We start from the raw sequence: 15,405 nt of genomic DNA, 5'->3' as shown, positions 1-15,405 counted from the left end.
GTGTTTGCATTGAAAAATTACACTTTGGTGCTAAGCCTAACACTTGAACTCAAGTGGTTTGATTTTTGGGCCTATTTCAACTAGTTTCTCCTGTTTTATGGGCTGACAAATAGGCTGAAGTGCTGCTCTGTATGGAATAAACTTTTTGTATCGCTTTGTATAGGCTGGATTTTCAACTGGAGTTTCAGCTGGAGCTGAGACAGCTACATCTTGTGCTAGCTTAATTGTACTGAAGATGTCATGTTACCTTCTCCTGTCAGAAAGTAACTCATGAAGCCTAGCTGAAATCTAGAGTACACATTAAATACAACTATTAGAGCTCAATTTCTTACTGTTTCTGTGCCAAGAACAGTCCACAAAAAAAGCTGACAATGAAGAGATGGTAGGCGTTACATCTGACAGGTTTTATTTCTGAAAACAAAACAAAATAGAACTTTGCAGCAGATATAGGAACGCATCTCATATTTTGTTATAAAGTGCTAGTGTCCTACTGAAGAATCAACAGCTTCACCAGCTATAGCATAGTTGTCTCATTTAATATTACGCTGTAGGAAAAGAAAAAAAGCGTTTGAAAGCAGGGTTAGCTACATGTTAAAAAAACCCTCAGATGAACAATGAGAAGAACCCAACAAAAGGTATCAAGGGGAGAAATGGCAGCGCTTGAGGAGAATGAAGCCTTTCTGCCCTGTGTTCTTCCAAAAGTATTAGTGGAAACTTATCTTACCTGACAGTGAAGAGAGTGTCAGTGTAATGCCATGCAGCTGCAAGAAGCAACGTAACAAACCAGATCTAGATGCACCCAGAGTTAGCGGATTCAGCAGGTGTTTTGTTGAAAGAACAAAATGAGAGCAGGTGAAAAAAGATGGGAATCCGAGGAATGCAGATGACTGTTTTAAGGTGATTTGGTAACCAAAAAAACAGAATAGTGACTTCAGTGTTCCTGACTGGGCATATTCTACTGAGGGAATATGTATTTTGTAAGAAGATTTCATCCAGCTTTTTATGCTCATTGAATCAGAGCTTTTATCCCCCTGCCTCAGGTATGACCTTTACATGGCCTTTAATGCTGAAGCTCTTCCAGTCCTGGTGTTTCTTTGCAGACATACCGATGCATACTCAGTAAGGGCAGTCCAAGATTGTGTACATTTCTTCTTCCCTGAGTAAATGGCACATAGATTAAAAAGAAATAAACCTGAAGGCTGCTTTTGACCTTCTGCTGCTTTTGATTCAGAGACAGGAGTTCTGCTCCCATGTGAACAACTGGTGTCTAGTGGCTTCAAGAAGCCTGTACTTGGGTCTTCTGGGATCAGAAAAGTACATTGCAATAAAGGAGGCTTCAGGCATCCAAGGACAGGAAAATACAAGATCCCCAGCAGCCTAATTTTCAAGCCTCAAGAGGGTAAGGTAATTGGGCAGAACACTGTCCTGGTTTAAATAAGTTTCCAAAGTAGTGGGGACATTTAAACATCGATGACAATGGCTACTTTTTTCTAAAAGATAATAAATTTCTGAGTAAGTTCTCTTAGTGTCCAAAGACCGAAAACATGGCAACGGCTTTTTCACGTGAGATGACTTCTCTTATACTTGGATGGACTATAGATAAGCTTCCCAATTGTGCAAAGAAGAGAAAACCCAGAAACACAAAGCGGATACGTGGAAAGCTCAGGAGAAAAGGCCAACTCTTCTGCCACGGCCCAACTGCACTGAATCCTGGCTCTCTCTGGCCCACAATCTCCAGCTTTATGACGATACAAATCCATCGAATTCTGGGGCACTTGCATGGGTCTACGGATCTTTCCAACAATGTCAACAGTGCTGAACCAGACTCAAAAGTTTTTATTTATTTATTTTTAATGGAAGCTCCTCTTCTCTTATAGATGTGCGTAAACAAGAACAAATGGGCAGAAGTTATTTGCAAAATATGTGACATCTTTGTAGTCATTGTGCAGAAGTTGAATGGGTGATCTGACAGGAAACTACAGTTCACAGTTCTGAGGATTTGTCTCTGGGTTTTGGCATCTTCCATTTTCAGGTGGAAAACAAGCTTGCTTCTTTTAAGTATTAAAAAGCCAATGAATTCATACTGTAGCTAAAAACAAATTCTGCAAATACTGCTAACTCAGCCATATGTTAAAGTAAACAATCATTTGATAGTAAAACAGGTGAAATATCAAAGAAGCTCTGTTTGAATAGTATTTATTTGCAATCATTAGGTTTAAATGGGAAACTGTTTACAGGCACACACTAGATAACCAAAATAGAATGAACATAAAGAAATCTATTTGAAGGTCCTTTTCAAATATTTCAAATATTTTATTAAATATTTTATTCAGTTTCATTATCACAGTTTAATGTACTTTAGCATGTTATACACATGACTTAACATGTGCACTTAAAAATATCAAATTAGAGGTTTTTGAAGAAAGTATGACATTCTGTAATTGTGCTTACTGACTTTTAACTACACACATCTAAGAAGGCAGTAGCTCTGTTATACCAATGATGGAGATGAACTATTGTAAGGCATGTTTACACCAAGCTTTGGAGAGAATAAAGACAAATACTGGGTCAAAATTCAGTGGACTTATATGTGAGAACAAAAGCTGAAGGACTGGGCCCTAGCAAGAAAGATGATAGCAAATCAGTTGTGTTAAAACTGTCAACAGATACTGGTTATTAAAAGCAAGCACTGCTGAGAAAGAAGGTTTTCGTAGCATCCAGGTCAGCAGGATCTGTGTTTTTTTTTTCAGGTGTGATTTTTGAAAATCACACCGTATGGTGTAATATGAAGGAAAGAGACTGAAATCTAGCAAGAAAGTTGGAAAACTATCGTCTAAGAAACCTCAAGTTGTTTTATGACCTAACACAGGAACACTTTTGTACAGAGAACATGCTGCAAGTCACTGCCCTCCGATGTGTATATGCGTATCTATGCATACATGCAGACACATGCACATATACGCCTCTCTCACTTTTGTCACCTTCAAGGCCCCAACCACTGACTGAAGTGTGTGGGAGAAAATAAGGTTTCAGTTGCAGGGTGAAAAGATTAGACCATTACATTGGGAAGCCTAGTTAGTTAGTTAGCCTGTACACTTGTGGTTCTTTCCAGTAGAGTACAGTGTGGGTCTGCTGGAATATGCTAACAGTTAAGATCCAGAAACTACAATACAGTTCTTTGGAAGAACTCAATAGATGTCAAGCTACTTGCAGTAATTTTTTAAACTGCAGGTCAATGAAGGTCCTAGGCCACAATGACTTGCCCCCCACCAGGAACATCACTCAAGCCCAAGCTTAACTCCAAGCGCGTAGTGGTCTGTAACCAGGGTTCCTGCGCTCTCACGGCGCAAACCACAGCGTTGCCCTGTAAGTACAAATGGTTTTCAGCTTAAGCTTGGGTGTGTTGCTGAGTGGAGAACTCGTGTCAAGTCTTCCTAGATTTCTGCCATAGAAGAACCAGTGGGGGAACATAAAATACACATCCATCTCATAACCTTCTTCAAAGTTGTCAATTCAGTAGAAAATTCTGAGTATATAAATGACTATAATAAACCTCACTGTGCCTTTTAATTGAGGAATTCAGGGGAGGAGGCAAGTAACTCACAGACTGAACACACTCATTCACGGTGTTCAGTGTCCTTAAGTGCCTCAGCATCCTGGCAGCTGTAGGTGACAGTTCCACAATATGTACAAGGTCAGGAGAATGCCACAAGTATTACAAAACATGGCAAAGATACCTAGGAGCTCTACAGTCATCAAATAAGCACGGCAAACAAACGGCACCTAATGGATAATGTATGGTTATCAACACACAAGTTGCACAGTTATGTTTCCTTGAGAAATCAGGATTGCAAACATAAACTCCAGAACAAGTTTCAAGAGCAGCATTTGGCTTCCTGCCTCACCTCTGGCAACACCTGAAGTCCACCCACCACCTCACGAGAGCTGCATTTTCTGCTGTTTCAAAAACCGATCTCACCGAACTAAGCAGAGCTACCGGTCCCATGTCTTGCAGCCCATATGACTACGGCAGAGGTTAAAAAACAACACGCTCCAGCAACAGAGTTTGGCTACCACTGTATATTCAGCCTTTACATTGTCTGCACTATATAAACGTTGCTCTTGGAAAGTAAAGCACACAAGGATATACAAATGGGATCAATGGCTGAAAAGATTACACAATCAAGCCTGAAAGCAAATGGAAGTTAATGAAAGTAGTCTTTTAGGAGAGGTAGCCATATTAGACTCAGCATTCAAAAACAAGGGAGTGCACTCAAAGGGTCAACACACATTGTAGTCTCTTGTACACCCATCATGTTTTTGTTTTTCCTACTTTTTTTTCAGCATGTACACACCCAGGCACACACACACACACACACGTATATACACACATCTATCTTTTCTGCTAATTCCCCTTGGTTGCCATAACTTTGCCAAACTGAGAACAAAGGCCAGCTTTCCTTTCAACCTCTCTTTGTTGTCCCACTGTTGCCTTCAGTCTGTTCAGGATCTGTACAGTAGCTAAACAGGCAGTGGAAATTAAAATTGCTTCAATTTAATATCCTGTTCCAAAAGATAGCATCCAAACTATAAGGCATTCCCTTGTTACAATGCGAGCTATAACTCTCTTGGGTTTCTACTTGATACAAACTGCAGAGAGCTCTTCAGCCTTGTGCTACAAAAGCAGCTCTCACCCAAACAATAAAGACCAAAGCTGGAATTCAAACACCGCAATTTCACACACTTCTACCCGTCCTCTGTTCCTGTGCCCCCTTCCAACAACGCTTATCACTTTAATTTCAAAAGTCATGCATCAATGCTATAAAATAGAAACCCAAACTACCAAGAAGTCTCTTGCTCATGACTTTGGGATATTGTATTAGTATAAAAGAGCATTCAGTCATCTTAAATAAATATATTCTATTCTGAAATCACAGCACATTCAAGGGGTAGTTACTGCCATAAGCAGAGCATTAAGTAATCTCCATAGATGTTTTTAGAACCATAGAATCATTTAGGTTGTGAAAGACCTTTAAGATCATCGAGTTTTGATTGATTTGTTCTAATATCTGGAAAATAACCTACTGTGGGGATAAGAATCTGCATCTCAAATGTTCTGCAGAACATTTTTCCCATATTTGTATACAGTACTAGAACAATTAAGAAGACATTACAGTAATTTTCTCCCAGCTGCTTAGATTTGTAGCTTCGGCTACGATAATGTATTTTGTATACCCCAAAACTACATATGAAATATCAAAGATCACTAAATAAATAAAAGCCAAGGAAAACTGGGACAGTACTGCATTTTGCACTTGAGACAAGATTCCCCCCTCCCACGGATAAGTCACAGAGTACGACTACGGTAAATGCTGATCTTTTTTTTAAAAGAAAGATTTATACACAGGTTCAGATCCAGAAAATAATGTGAAATGCATAAATATTGATAGCTTTAGCTAAGTTAAAATGGGTTCAGTAAAGTATGATACAACATATTCAGAATAAACAAAGCAGAAAAGCATCATATTTTGGTTTGCTTGAGATATACATAAGGTGCAACAATTTCTTCTCTAGAGGCATTTGTGGACAATGTGTTAACGGTAACAGTGTTTGCTGGTATACTGAAGTACACACAATAGCAATAAGATTTTCCAAAACAAAAGCAGCTGAAATTAATAAAACTTAAACCAAAACAAACAAGGAAAAAACCCAACCCAAATACAGTAAGATATTGGTCTGAAATTTTTGTTGTGCTAACAGACTTTGTTACCTGAAAATACTGATACCCCTTCTAGTAGATTCAGGGAAAATTCTAGCTACTGAAATCAAGACATCACTCAGAGAACCAACAAAGGCAAATGCCTAGTGAACTATAAAGCTTTGCAGGATTTCTGCTACTCTCAGTGCCTAATCGCTTAAAAATTAAGCATATCTACAAAAAGGTTTATAAGTATCTGAAAACAGTCATATCCAGTAAATTGACCCAACCCTACCCCCTCTCTAAGGGAAAGTCAAGGAAAAGCAGATCAAGTAAGATATTAATTCATATAGAAAAAAGTAATTTTCTGTTTCTTTTAAAAAAGGTACCATTAATATACAGAAATATCTTCAGGAACAATATTGAAATTTAAATCGAGGAAGGATGGGGTACTTTGACAAAAATATATCTACTCTAAAGGTTTCTAGAGAAATAAGTTAGTACCATTGTCAACGTGAACGGCCTGCACTGTAAGATATTTGGATTTCAGCTAATTATAAAGTGGTCCAAAACTCCAACAGCCACCTTACTGTGACCCAACAGCTTTAAGTCTTTTAAGTTTCTCCTGTCTTGTTAAAATAACTTATAAAACTTTAATAAAATCTTATTAAAAATACCGCCATAGGCTGCAATGGCATTCCAGGGGCTCTTAGTCATGTATTCACCTGAATTTTTAAAAAGCCTTTTCACTGACTCATTGGCTCATAAATTTTGTTGCTCTTTTGTTGTTGTTCCCTTCTTCCAACACATGCAATCTTGATGGTGCTGTTTCAGTGACACTTCCCCATCTCCCTGCCTTTTCTTAGACTTTCAATCCGCCGTTACAACTCGTCATGTGGTGTGTTGTATGTTGTTTCCCGACACTGAACCAGAGACTTTCACTTAACTACAACAATGAAAGGCTAAACCTCGCAAGCATTAATGGAGTTACTGTCCATATGGCTATTACATCAAATTAGTTACAAAATAACCCCAAAACACATTATCAATTCAGTCAAGTATAAATAAGAATGCCTGATAGAATGATGTAAACTCGCATCATTTAAAGACTTAATTCAAAGAACTTCAAACTCAATCTAATACTATCAAAAATTCAGCCGGTATGACGAAGACTAATAGAAAATTATTGCTGGAGTCCAATTTGGTAAATTGTTGTGCTACAATGCAAAAAGTAGGGAAACATCTTGTGCTATAGAAGAAGTACCCTGTTGAATTTGTAGCTTTAGATCAATTCCTAGTGATCATTTTGCATCTGTTGGTAGGAATCAATGCTTGGTTATACAATAGTGTAAGTTAAGATAGCGAAGGTAACGGGCCAAGTGATGCACTCGGCCTGCTTTTGGGATGTATTTATGAGAGCAAAACAAAAATTCAACGTAAGCAAAGACAGAAACTGGCAGATGGATCTGTTTGGTAGTCTGAATTCAGTCAAACGTTACTCTTGGTTGTAGTTTATCAGTATACAACTTGCTGCTTTACCAACACAAACTGTAATTGGCCTTTTATGGAAACTCTGAAGCTGATTTGGACTGTGCATAGTAATTACAACAATGCCAGTGTCTGTAGAATGTAAAAGGTATGTGTATCAGTGTACATGTATATCGAGAAGTCACGGTTTCAGGTTTCTCAGAACGGTGAAATAATACTAAGGTCACTTTTGAAAAACACATTTGCAGTACTTTTTGTTTACAGGAAAGTTTCAACACGTCGCTCAGATATCTATGCAAAAATAAAGGAACCCTCCAAGGCATAAAAGACAAGTCAATTATCTGTAGTATTTTCTTTTCCATACACCACTCCTTTTTCTAATGCACATCATCCTGGTTATTCAAAGCTAAATTAAAAAGAAACAAACCCAAAAATAGCCTGTCAGAATTTTTGCCAGTAAACTCTACCACTCTGGTGGCAAATATAAAAGTGCAGAACATCTGGACCACATGGCTGCCCAAACACCGCTAACAATGGTACATCTGTCCAGGCTGCCTTGAGTTCTCTGGAACAGGTTTTAAATTCATTCTACAATATAAACGTAGGCATAACCTATTAATATAAACCATCTTAGAACTTAAATCTTCATGTACAAAAATGACTAAGAATATCTAATAATAACTAGTGCAGTGCGTCAGTGTTTTTGTTGTTGTTGTAGGTTTTTTTTTTTTCATTTAGAATAACTAGGTATTATACGAAACTAGTTGCCGTACTCTCTGGTTGGTAAAAGAGATGCTGTGTGAGCTAACAGTAAAGGCAGCCATTTTCACACCAACCACCTATTTACTGTTTAAAAGCCTTCAATAGAAAGCAAGCTCTAGGATCATTCCATTTCTGTTCATTAATAGACAATTAATATCTCCCTCCTACATACTGGGTTCCGATTTGAGGACCTGGCCCAAGTTGCTAACGTCTGGCTTCCAGTGAATTCTGGGCCACTCAGAGCAATAAGCACTTGCTTGCAGTCTATAAGTTTCCATCATATGGACTGACTAGCTTCCCTTGGTAAAGACAAGGCTAGGATATTAGGTAAAGCACAATGTTTTACAATAAAGTGGAGCTTCACTGGTCAGCGCAGGAAATAAGCACTGGAGCCTGAGACATTTCATTTGGCTGTCCGTCATGTGGGAGAGGTGTGGCCCTCTGACTTCTGCAAAAGAAGAAAAGAAAAGCCACCCGTCATTATTTTGAGCACAGGAGGTGCTCTTATCAGACCAGAAAGGATAGAAAGCGGTACGTGATACGGTTTAACATCCGACATTACAGCTCTGTAACTCCCTGCTGATACAGAGGCCCACACACCGCTGTTACACACTCCTTTTAGCAGTATTCCCACAACAGTAACACAGCATCCTGAGGACAACCCGCAACACCACGCAAAGTCTGGCAAAACCAAGTAGTGATGGTTATTTGACCACACAAAACAAACTGCAGAGCCCAAGAGTAAGCTGAGAGTGCACAAGTGGCCCCACTCATTTTGTCAGGGAGCGGCGCCAGCTCTCGGAAGCAGAGAGTACAGCTCATGTGTGGCAAAGGAAGGTAAATGCACAGAGGCACATATCACGTTAATGCGAGTCAATAGCAAGCTTTTAAGCAATATGGAAATATACTCAGCAGCAGAGTTGCGCTTTGGGATTACTCCAAGCTTCATGACTTAACACTTCATCAGCCTTAACACAACATCTCTTTCATTACTACAGCAGTGTTAATTTACAAATGATCCCCTGGCACAGGGGATCATAAAAATAAACTGCGCCAGAATTATGTGCTGGAAATCAACATCAATCACTGTAGCAGATGGACTCAGGAGAGGTCCTTTGCAGCTTGCCTTTTAAAATACATACACAAACCACGTCACTGCCTGTTATCTAATCTCACAAGTCAGGTTCTATTTTTGTTACAGTATGTGTCATTTGCAGCAATTAAAATCTGGAGCCCACTTCTTATTTATACAAGGGCCATTTTACCTCCCCCTGGCACAGCTAAGAACCCAGCAGAAATGGGGGTACCAATATGCACTTTGCACAACCAGAGTGCAAGGAAGCAGCCTTGGCGCAAAACGCAGCTCAGGCTCACACCATTTAACTGGGGCATGCACAAGGTAAATAAAGCTAAACAGAAGCCTCCGGATGAAAAACATGCTGCCACTTCCAGACAAGCTCTAACTGCCGTTAAAAAGGAGTTTGGCTTCCGTGGCCCAAGGCTCTGTGAAATCATTTAATAATTAAATTCAGACACTGAAGAAACACAACAAGCAAACCTCTTAACGCTGTTCTTCACATTTCTGGCTATTTGCAAATGAAGAAGTGAGTTGCAAAGGTAACAAAGAGTCAACAGACTAGAAAACAGAGAAGCATCTAGCCCAACAGATTTAGGTTTCTGTTTTGACTTCCATTTGCCAAGTCTGTGAGAGACATGGTTAAGTTTCTACTGGGAAAGAGTCCTCCCGTGTTGTAATTTTCCCCCAGGGTGATGACAGGCTGGAATTTGCAGCAGTTGCTGGACATTTGTGAGTCTGGTGTTTTTCAGGCCCCATGGAAGGTGCTGCATTGCTCCAGCCACATGATGACATGACAGAAGGTGGCAGTAATAAAGAAAGATCCAAACAGAATGTCATGTAGAACATCAGCTCACTTCAGCAGGGACCAGAGGAGGACAAGAACTCTCAGAGGGACAAAGAGGGAAAAACCACAGCAAAGCAAATCCTGTTGCTTTTGTTCAATTCTGGTCAGTGTTAATGGAAATCAATGAAACCACAAGGGTTTGAGTGAGAGCAGAGCTTAGCACAGCATTTTCCCAAGTCTCACTTCGTGGCTTCTGACCACAGAAGACGACATAAATTAGTTCAGACTTTTGCAGTCTTGATATCAGATGCTGGTTTTGCAATGCCAGGAGGAAAGGCCAGGCTGACTGCAGCGTGAAAACACTTCTCACCCAAACCAGTGTTGCTTAAGCGAGACAAGAGCTTCTACAGAGAAGAGCTAGCAGGCTGGGTTCAGCTGACTTTGTTTCTTGCAGGGTCTCTGAGCTTCTGAAAAGCCTGTCAATGTTTGATGTGCAGCCTGAGCACACAGGACTGGGTTGGCGGACAGGGACCACGAGATCAGCAGTAAACAGAGGTTTTAAATTGTTTAATCAGCCACTGCCTTGTGGAGTTTCTTAGGCAGCCAGAAACCTGTCAAACGCCATTTACAGAGGCTGTGATGGTTTCGAACTGGCCCAGCACTTCCTTGCTGATGTTCCACTGCAGGAAAGGATGGGTTTTCATCTCCAATAAGCTACAGCGTCAAAGAACAACACTAGATAATTAGAAGCCCAGGAGGACTTGCTGCCATTGGTTTCCTCCCTCATGCGGGATCTGCCCACGCAGAACTGATCCAACAGCCCTAAGTAGCCTGCACATTCTCCACCTTATCTGTGTGGATGGTCTGCCCAGTAACTGGGAGGATCAACCCAAACTAACATGGCTTTCTGTCACCAAGAGTTCTGCCCCATGCCATTCTGAGATGCTTTGCCTCTTTACAAGAGTAAAAATAACAAGTCAGCTTCCTTCAGCCATGTTCAGCATAAAAACTTCAGCTGAAGTTATATGAAATTCCACAGCCTTAGGCCACTGAAAAAATAGAAATCAGCATGCAATAGCTATTTAAATCTGATATTATCTTGCAAATGGCATATGATAATTAGAACTTCTCTACTGTTAGGATCTCAAGGAGCCTATGAACCTGTTTATATAAAAAAAACCTGGCAGGCATCTTACCAGGGAGAACCATTTAACTGACTACTGAAATACATTACATTGTCATTTAGGTGAAGACTTAACACTACTAAGCAAGTGGTGTAAAACAGACATTCATAGAAAGCTCTGGAAGAGGAAGCACAGAGGAAGCCAAATTAAACAGTCTGCCATTCACATGCTTTCTGAACAAGCTGGCAGCCATATACTATTCACTAAGACAACAAGGGAAAAAGAAAACCATACCTGTGTACGTTTTCCATGGCTGCTACTTCTGCCAGAGCAGCTAAGCTAAAAAATGCAGACACCGCTGGCATATCTGATGTAATACTATGACTTTCTTCTGTCTCTGCATTTCTGGAGCATTCACTGTTACAATCTGTTTCTGCACTCGATGTTTTCTGAAGAGTACTTTGTGGCAGCTCTTTTGGCTTCTCCTCTGCAATAAAAGAAAGTTATGCTTGCAAATCTAACCCTTAAAGACACAGCAGCCCATCGAAAAACTGACTAGTCTGGTGTTAACAGAATCTTTACCCTGAGGACTTGGATTTTGCAAGTGCAATGCAATTCATGTTGCAGCCTCTTCTGACCCAAGCTATTGGCAGAAGCACAGCACTAAGGTTTATGAAGCAGTTTACCGATTTTGCATTCAACTGAGTTTGATCTTTTAGGTCAGGCAAAAGAGCTTTTGTGTATGTTTAAGACACAGAAGTCCTGAAAGATTATCTTAACTGCAGAGGACTCCTGCAAGGACTGTGGCATTGACTGTCATATTATGGAATTAATTTTTACATCCTATCACTAGGTGCAGTGTAATTTCTTTGCTGGACTCAAAACAAATTATGAAAGGTAACTGTTTCCTACTTCCCTATATATCAGCTGTCAGTTCACAGTATGAAATATCCAGGGAGAGAAGAGAGATTTGGACATTCAAACAAAAGAAGTTGGCCATTATGGACTCAGAGATTTCCCAGTTGATTGATACCTGTATTTTGAAGAATGACCTTTCTAAGCAGGTAGGAAAACAAGCTAACTGAATCATACTTCCCTGATCAGTTGCTCATCCTTCCAAACCTTCTCCAACGATTCGATTTTAATAAAATTTAAACTCCAATTTCCTTACCCAGTGTCCCTCCTGCTGGTGACACTCGACCATCTGCTGTTCGGACAAGATGTGTGATCTTAGTTTTCCTTGCTTTCCTTTTCTGGCTGCCAACTAAAGGCTCATGCATCATTGCTGGCTCTGGAGTGTTTAGGGCAGATATAGAAATTTTATTCTTCCAGGCAGACTCACTGGAAATTCTGTCTTCTGAGAATATGGCTGAAAGAGGAAAAATATGCAGTTTTATATGTAGAATAATACAGCTACTAGCTATGCTCATTTACCATTTTGCATCTAGCTGCATAAAGCCTTCCCTCACAGGTACTCATGAGCATAACCTATGGCAAGATATCATCCAAACGCTGCAGATGTTTGCAGGAGAATAGTAGCATCAGCTCTTAAAAAATATCTTGGAAGGTTCATGTTTCTAATATTTGCAAAGAAAACTGTGAGATGGGCAGCAGCACTTCAGCAGGAGAAGGGTATCAAACAGTCTGTATAAAACACACTGCAATGGAAGATGCCAGCAAGTAGCTAAGAGACAAAATGTATTTAAGGAACAATAATGGTCCTCACATAAGCTTATCTTAGCTCACAGACAGACTCACAAGCAGAATTCAGGAATTCCTGACTAACCCCCAGTCTACCTCTGCAGTCATTCTGCATCGCCTCCTCTAAGCAGAGGGAAATACTGCCTTTTAAAAAACAACAAACCTAACAAACATCCAAAAGGCAACAAATACAAAAGCAGAGCTGGATCACAGTTGAAGACAAGAATGCTAAAAAAAAGCAACCAAGGCATGGGATAAAATGCCATGATGGAAATACTGCCTACATAAAGTCAAATGAGAAAGGAACAGTTTGAATCTTTCTCAGCAGTACCAGTGCAGGCATTTCGAAGTAGCCTCCTGCGCTGAACTGGAACATGATCACAAATTTTTACTGAACTAAAGTCTCTTTAATCTTGTTCATGAAGGAACTGGTCAGACAGCAATCACAAAATGTATCTAAGCTTCCAAAATCTGAGATGAGTGCGCAGTCATCAACCGTTTGATTTAATAAACCATGCTGCTGATACCATAGGGGATCAATCTGTGGCATCTTTTTTCCTCCTGTGATACAAGTATTATGAAGCCTACTCCATCTGCGATCGCTGTTAAGCTAGGGTTAGAAAGAGCCTACAGGTAGCAAAGGGAATGTCTATATCACTTCTTACAGCTGTCTTGTCTAACCTGTTTTGAAATTGGGAGCACTCATGGTGTCTGCACCAAGTCCTTGGGGTTTTTTCTCCCAGTGCACGGTATCCTGAGTCATTTTATATTTTTTCCTAATGTCTGCACCTCATCTCCCTTGATGCATTTCCAGCCCACTATTTTCTTTACTTCCCCATTTCTTGGCAACAGTCCTTTATGTACTTAACAGCTGTTTCTGTGTCAACAGCTATCATTCTCTTCCCTACTATTTCTTTCAATCTTTTTTCTCCTTTTAAAGTTCTGGTTAAGATCCACTTGTTCACTTTCTAGGTGGTAGGACCAACAAAGTTACACACACAAAACTCAAGCCAGAGTGCAAACAAATGCTCTTTCAGAAGGGCCAAGCACTGAACAAAACCAGCCTCCTGCACTGAGACTGGCTGTGTCAGGCAGGAGCACTTGACCTCTGCACAGTAGCCTAGCAGTCTGCATGGACTTTGCCCTCTTTCACTTCAGTGTGTATTTACTGTTTATTTATTGTTTGCTTTGTAGATTTAATGAGCTGCCTATTCAAAGATACGGCTAATAGAACCTCTATCTTTTGCTAGCTTCTTTAACTGTTAACTGTGCAATGATGCGGACTGGGTGAAGAGAACATCTGTAATGCATTTTATCTTGTTAGCTGTTGCCCTTTGCTCTTTTAAGTGGGAAAGGACCTTTTAATGTTTTATGGCGTAAGAACACAATCAGATCTAGTACAGACGTGTAAAAACATTTGGAAATGTTCCAAACATTAATTCGTTTGCGTTCCTAACGCACCTTCATATCTTCTTTTGCAAAACATTTTCAAACTTGTACATGTTCTTCATTTTGGAAAAAAGCACACAGCTTCAGCTAGCTTTCCTCAGTGTTTAGCTAGAGCTGCTAACCTTTCCATAGCAGAGCTATGCTGGAAAACTTATTTTCTTGTAAAGAGAGCAAGACAAATCACAAGAAAAGATCTGTCCCATAACAGCGCCGTTAAGTAGGAGCGCAAATGAATGCAAATGTGACTCTCAAATCACACGACTGGGCTAATATTGAGATGTTCAGATAACTGCGCTGAGACCAAAATCTCAATTGGAATGTATCATTAAATGGGCAGCTTTCTCTCTAGATTTCTTATTTGGGAATTCATAAGCGTTGATTTTATATTAATGCAATGGTTTGGTTGTAGTTCAACACTGTTAATTCTGATTTTGGGATTTGCTCTAATTAGGTAGTACTTTGACAGTGCAGTTTAATTCCAGTTTGAGTTTATAATGGCTTTAATCTTAGTAATACAAGTCACTTTTGTTTTTACATTTAAGAAAAATATTAAGACATGATTTCAAACAAAAAACCATCGTATTGAAAGAAACCTGATTTGGTGTGTTTTTAATTAGATGCATTGTATATTACAAGCCATGTCAGGTCATTAGAAATTAACCTGATTGGTCAAGACAGTAGACAGCTCCCTTTTACACTGGTTTTCTTTCTCATACAATATCCATCAAAAAGTTCAAGAAATTCAAGATGAGAAAAAACCTTGAAAGGTAAAATAAAAAGAGGTGATAGTCATTAAAGACATAAGGAGTATATGGTCTTGGTGTGTTTGACTAAGAGATGGTAGAAGGTGCCTCAGAAACTCAGGATGCAGCAAGTACATTCCCTCTTCATATTTTAAAGTTTTTAAATCCTTGAAATGAGACTTGAGAGTCCTCTACTTCTTTATCCTCTTCTAGCTCTAAAAGTAAGCTCTTTATCACTTCATCATAACATTGCTGCCATACAGTTTTGAAGGACGGATTAAAGGTGAACAATGAGTATTTTCTGGTATGTGCACTGAAGGGAAGAGCTGCTTTTTTCTTCTCTAGCAGTCTCAGTGAACATTGGGATAACAAATCTTCTCATTTACTTCTTTACAGGTTATTTTTAAGCAGACACAGAACATAACTTGAAAGAAATCGCACAAAGACTTCACTCGGAAGACCCTTTGCACTGAACTCCAGAGGAGAAAGGGGTCTATGCTTCAATGACCACATAGCTTGGCTAAGTGCTAACAGGGGTCCTCCTGCAAGAGGAACAGCACCTCATGGCTTCAACTGAC

General features: G+C 39.7%; 1 protein-coding gene across 12 annotated transcripts in view; it reads right to left on the bottom strand.

Moving 5' to 3' along the window:
- Window positions 1–383: 383 nt before the first annotated feature.
- BBX (BBX high mobility group box domain containing) overlaps window positions 384–15,405 on the bottom strand; it is a 144,594-nt gene continuing 129,572 nt past the window's right edge. For all 12 annotated transcript variants that reach the window (XM_082042999.1, XM_082043001.1, XM_082043000.1 and 9 more), the window contains 3 exons: window positions 12,106–12,303; window positions 11,229–11,421; window positions 384–8,396 (listed from right to left, as the gene is read on the bottom strand). In XM_082042999.1, the coding sequence (XP_081899125.1) occupies window positions 8,309–8,396; window positions 11,229–11,421; window positions 12,106–12,303 (479 nt within the window). In that variant the 3' untranslated portion in view covers window positions 384–8,308. The remainder of the gene's footprint in view (window positions 8,397–11,228; window positions 11,422–12,105; window positions 12,304–15,405) is intronic.

Source organism: Streptopelia decaocto (assembly GCF_964273445.1).
Source record: "Streptopelia decaocto genome assembly, chromosome: 1".
NCBI classification, from domain to species: Eukaryota; Metazoa; Chordata; class Aves; order Columbiformes; family Columbidae; genus Streptopelia; species Streptopelia decaocto.
This window is presented reverse-complemented; position numbering and strand designations above follow the sequence as displayed.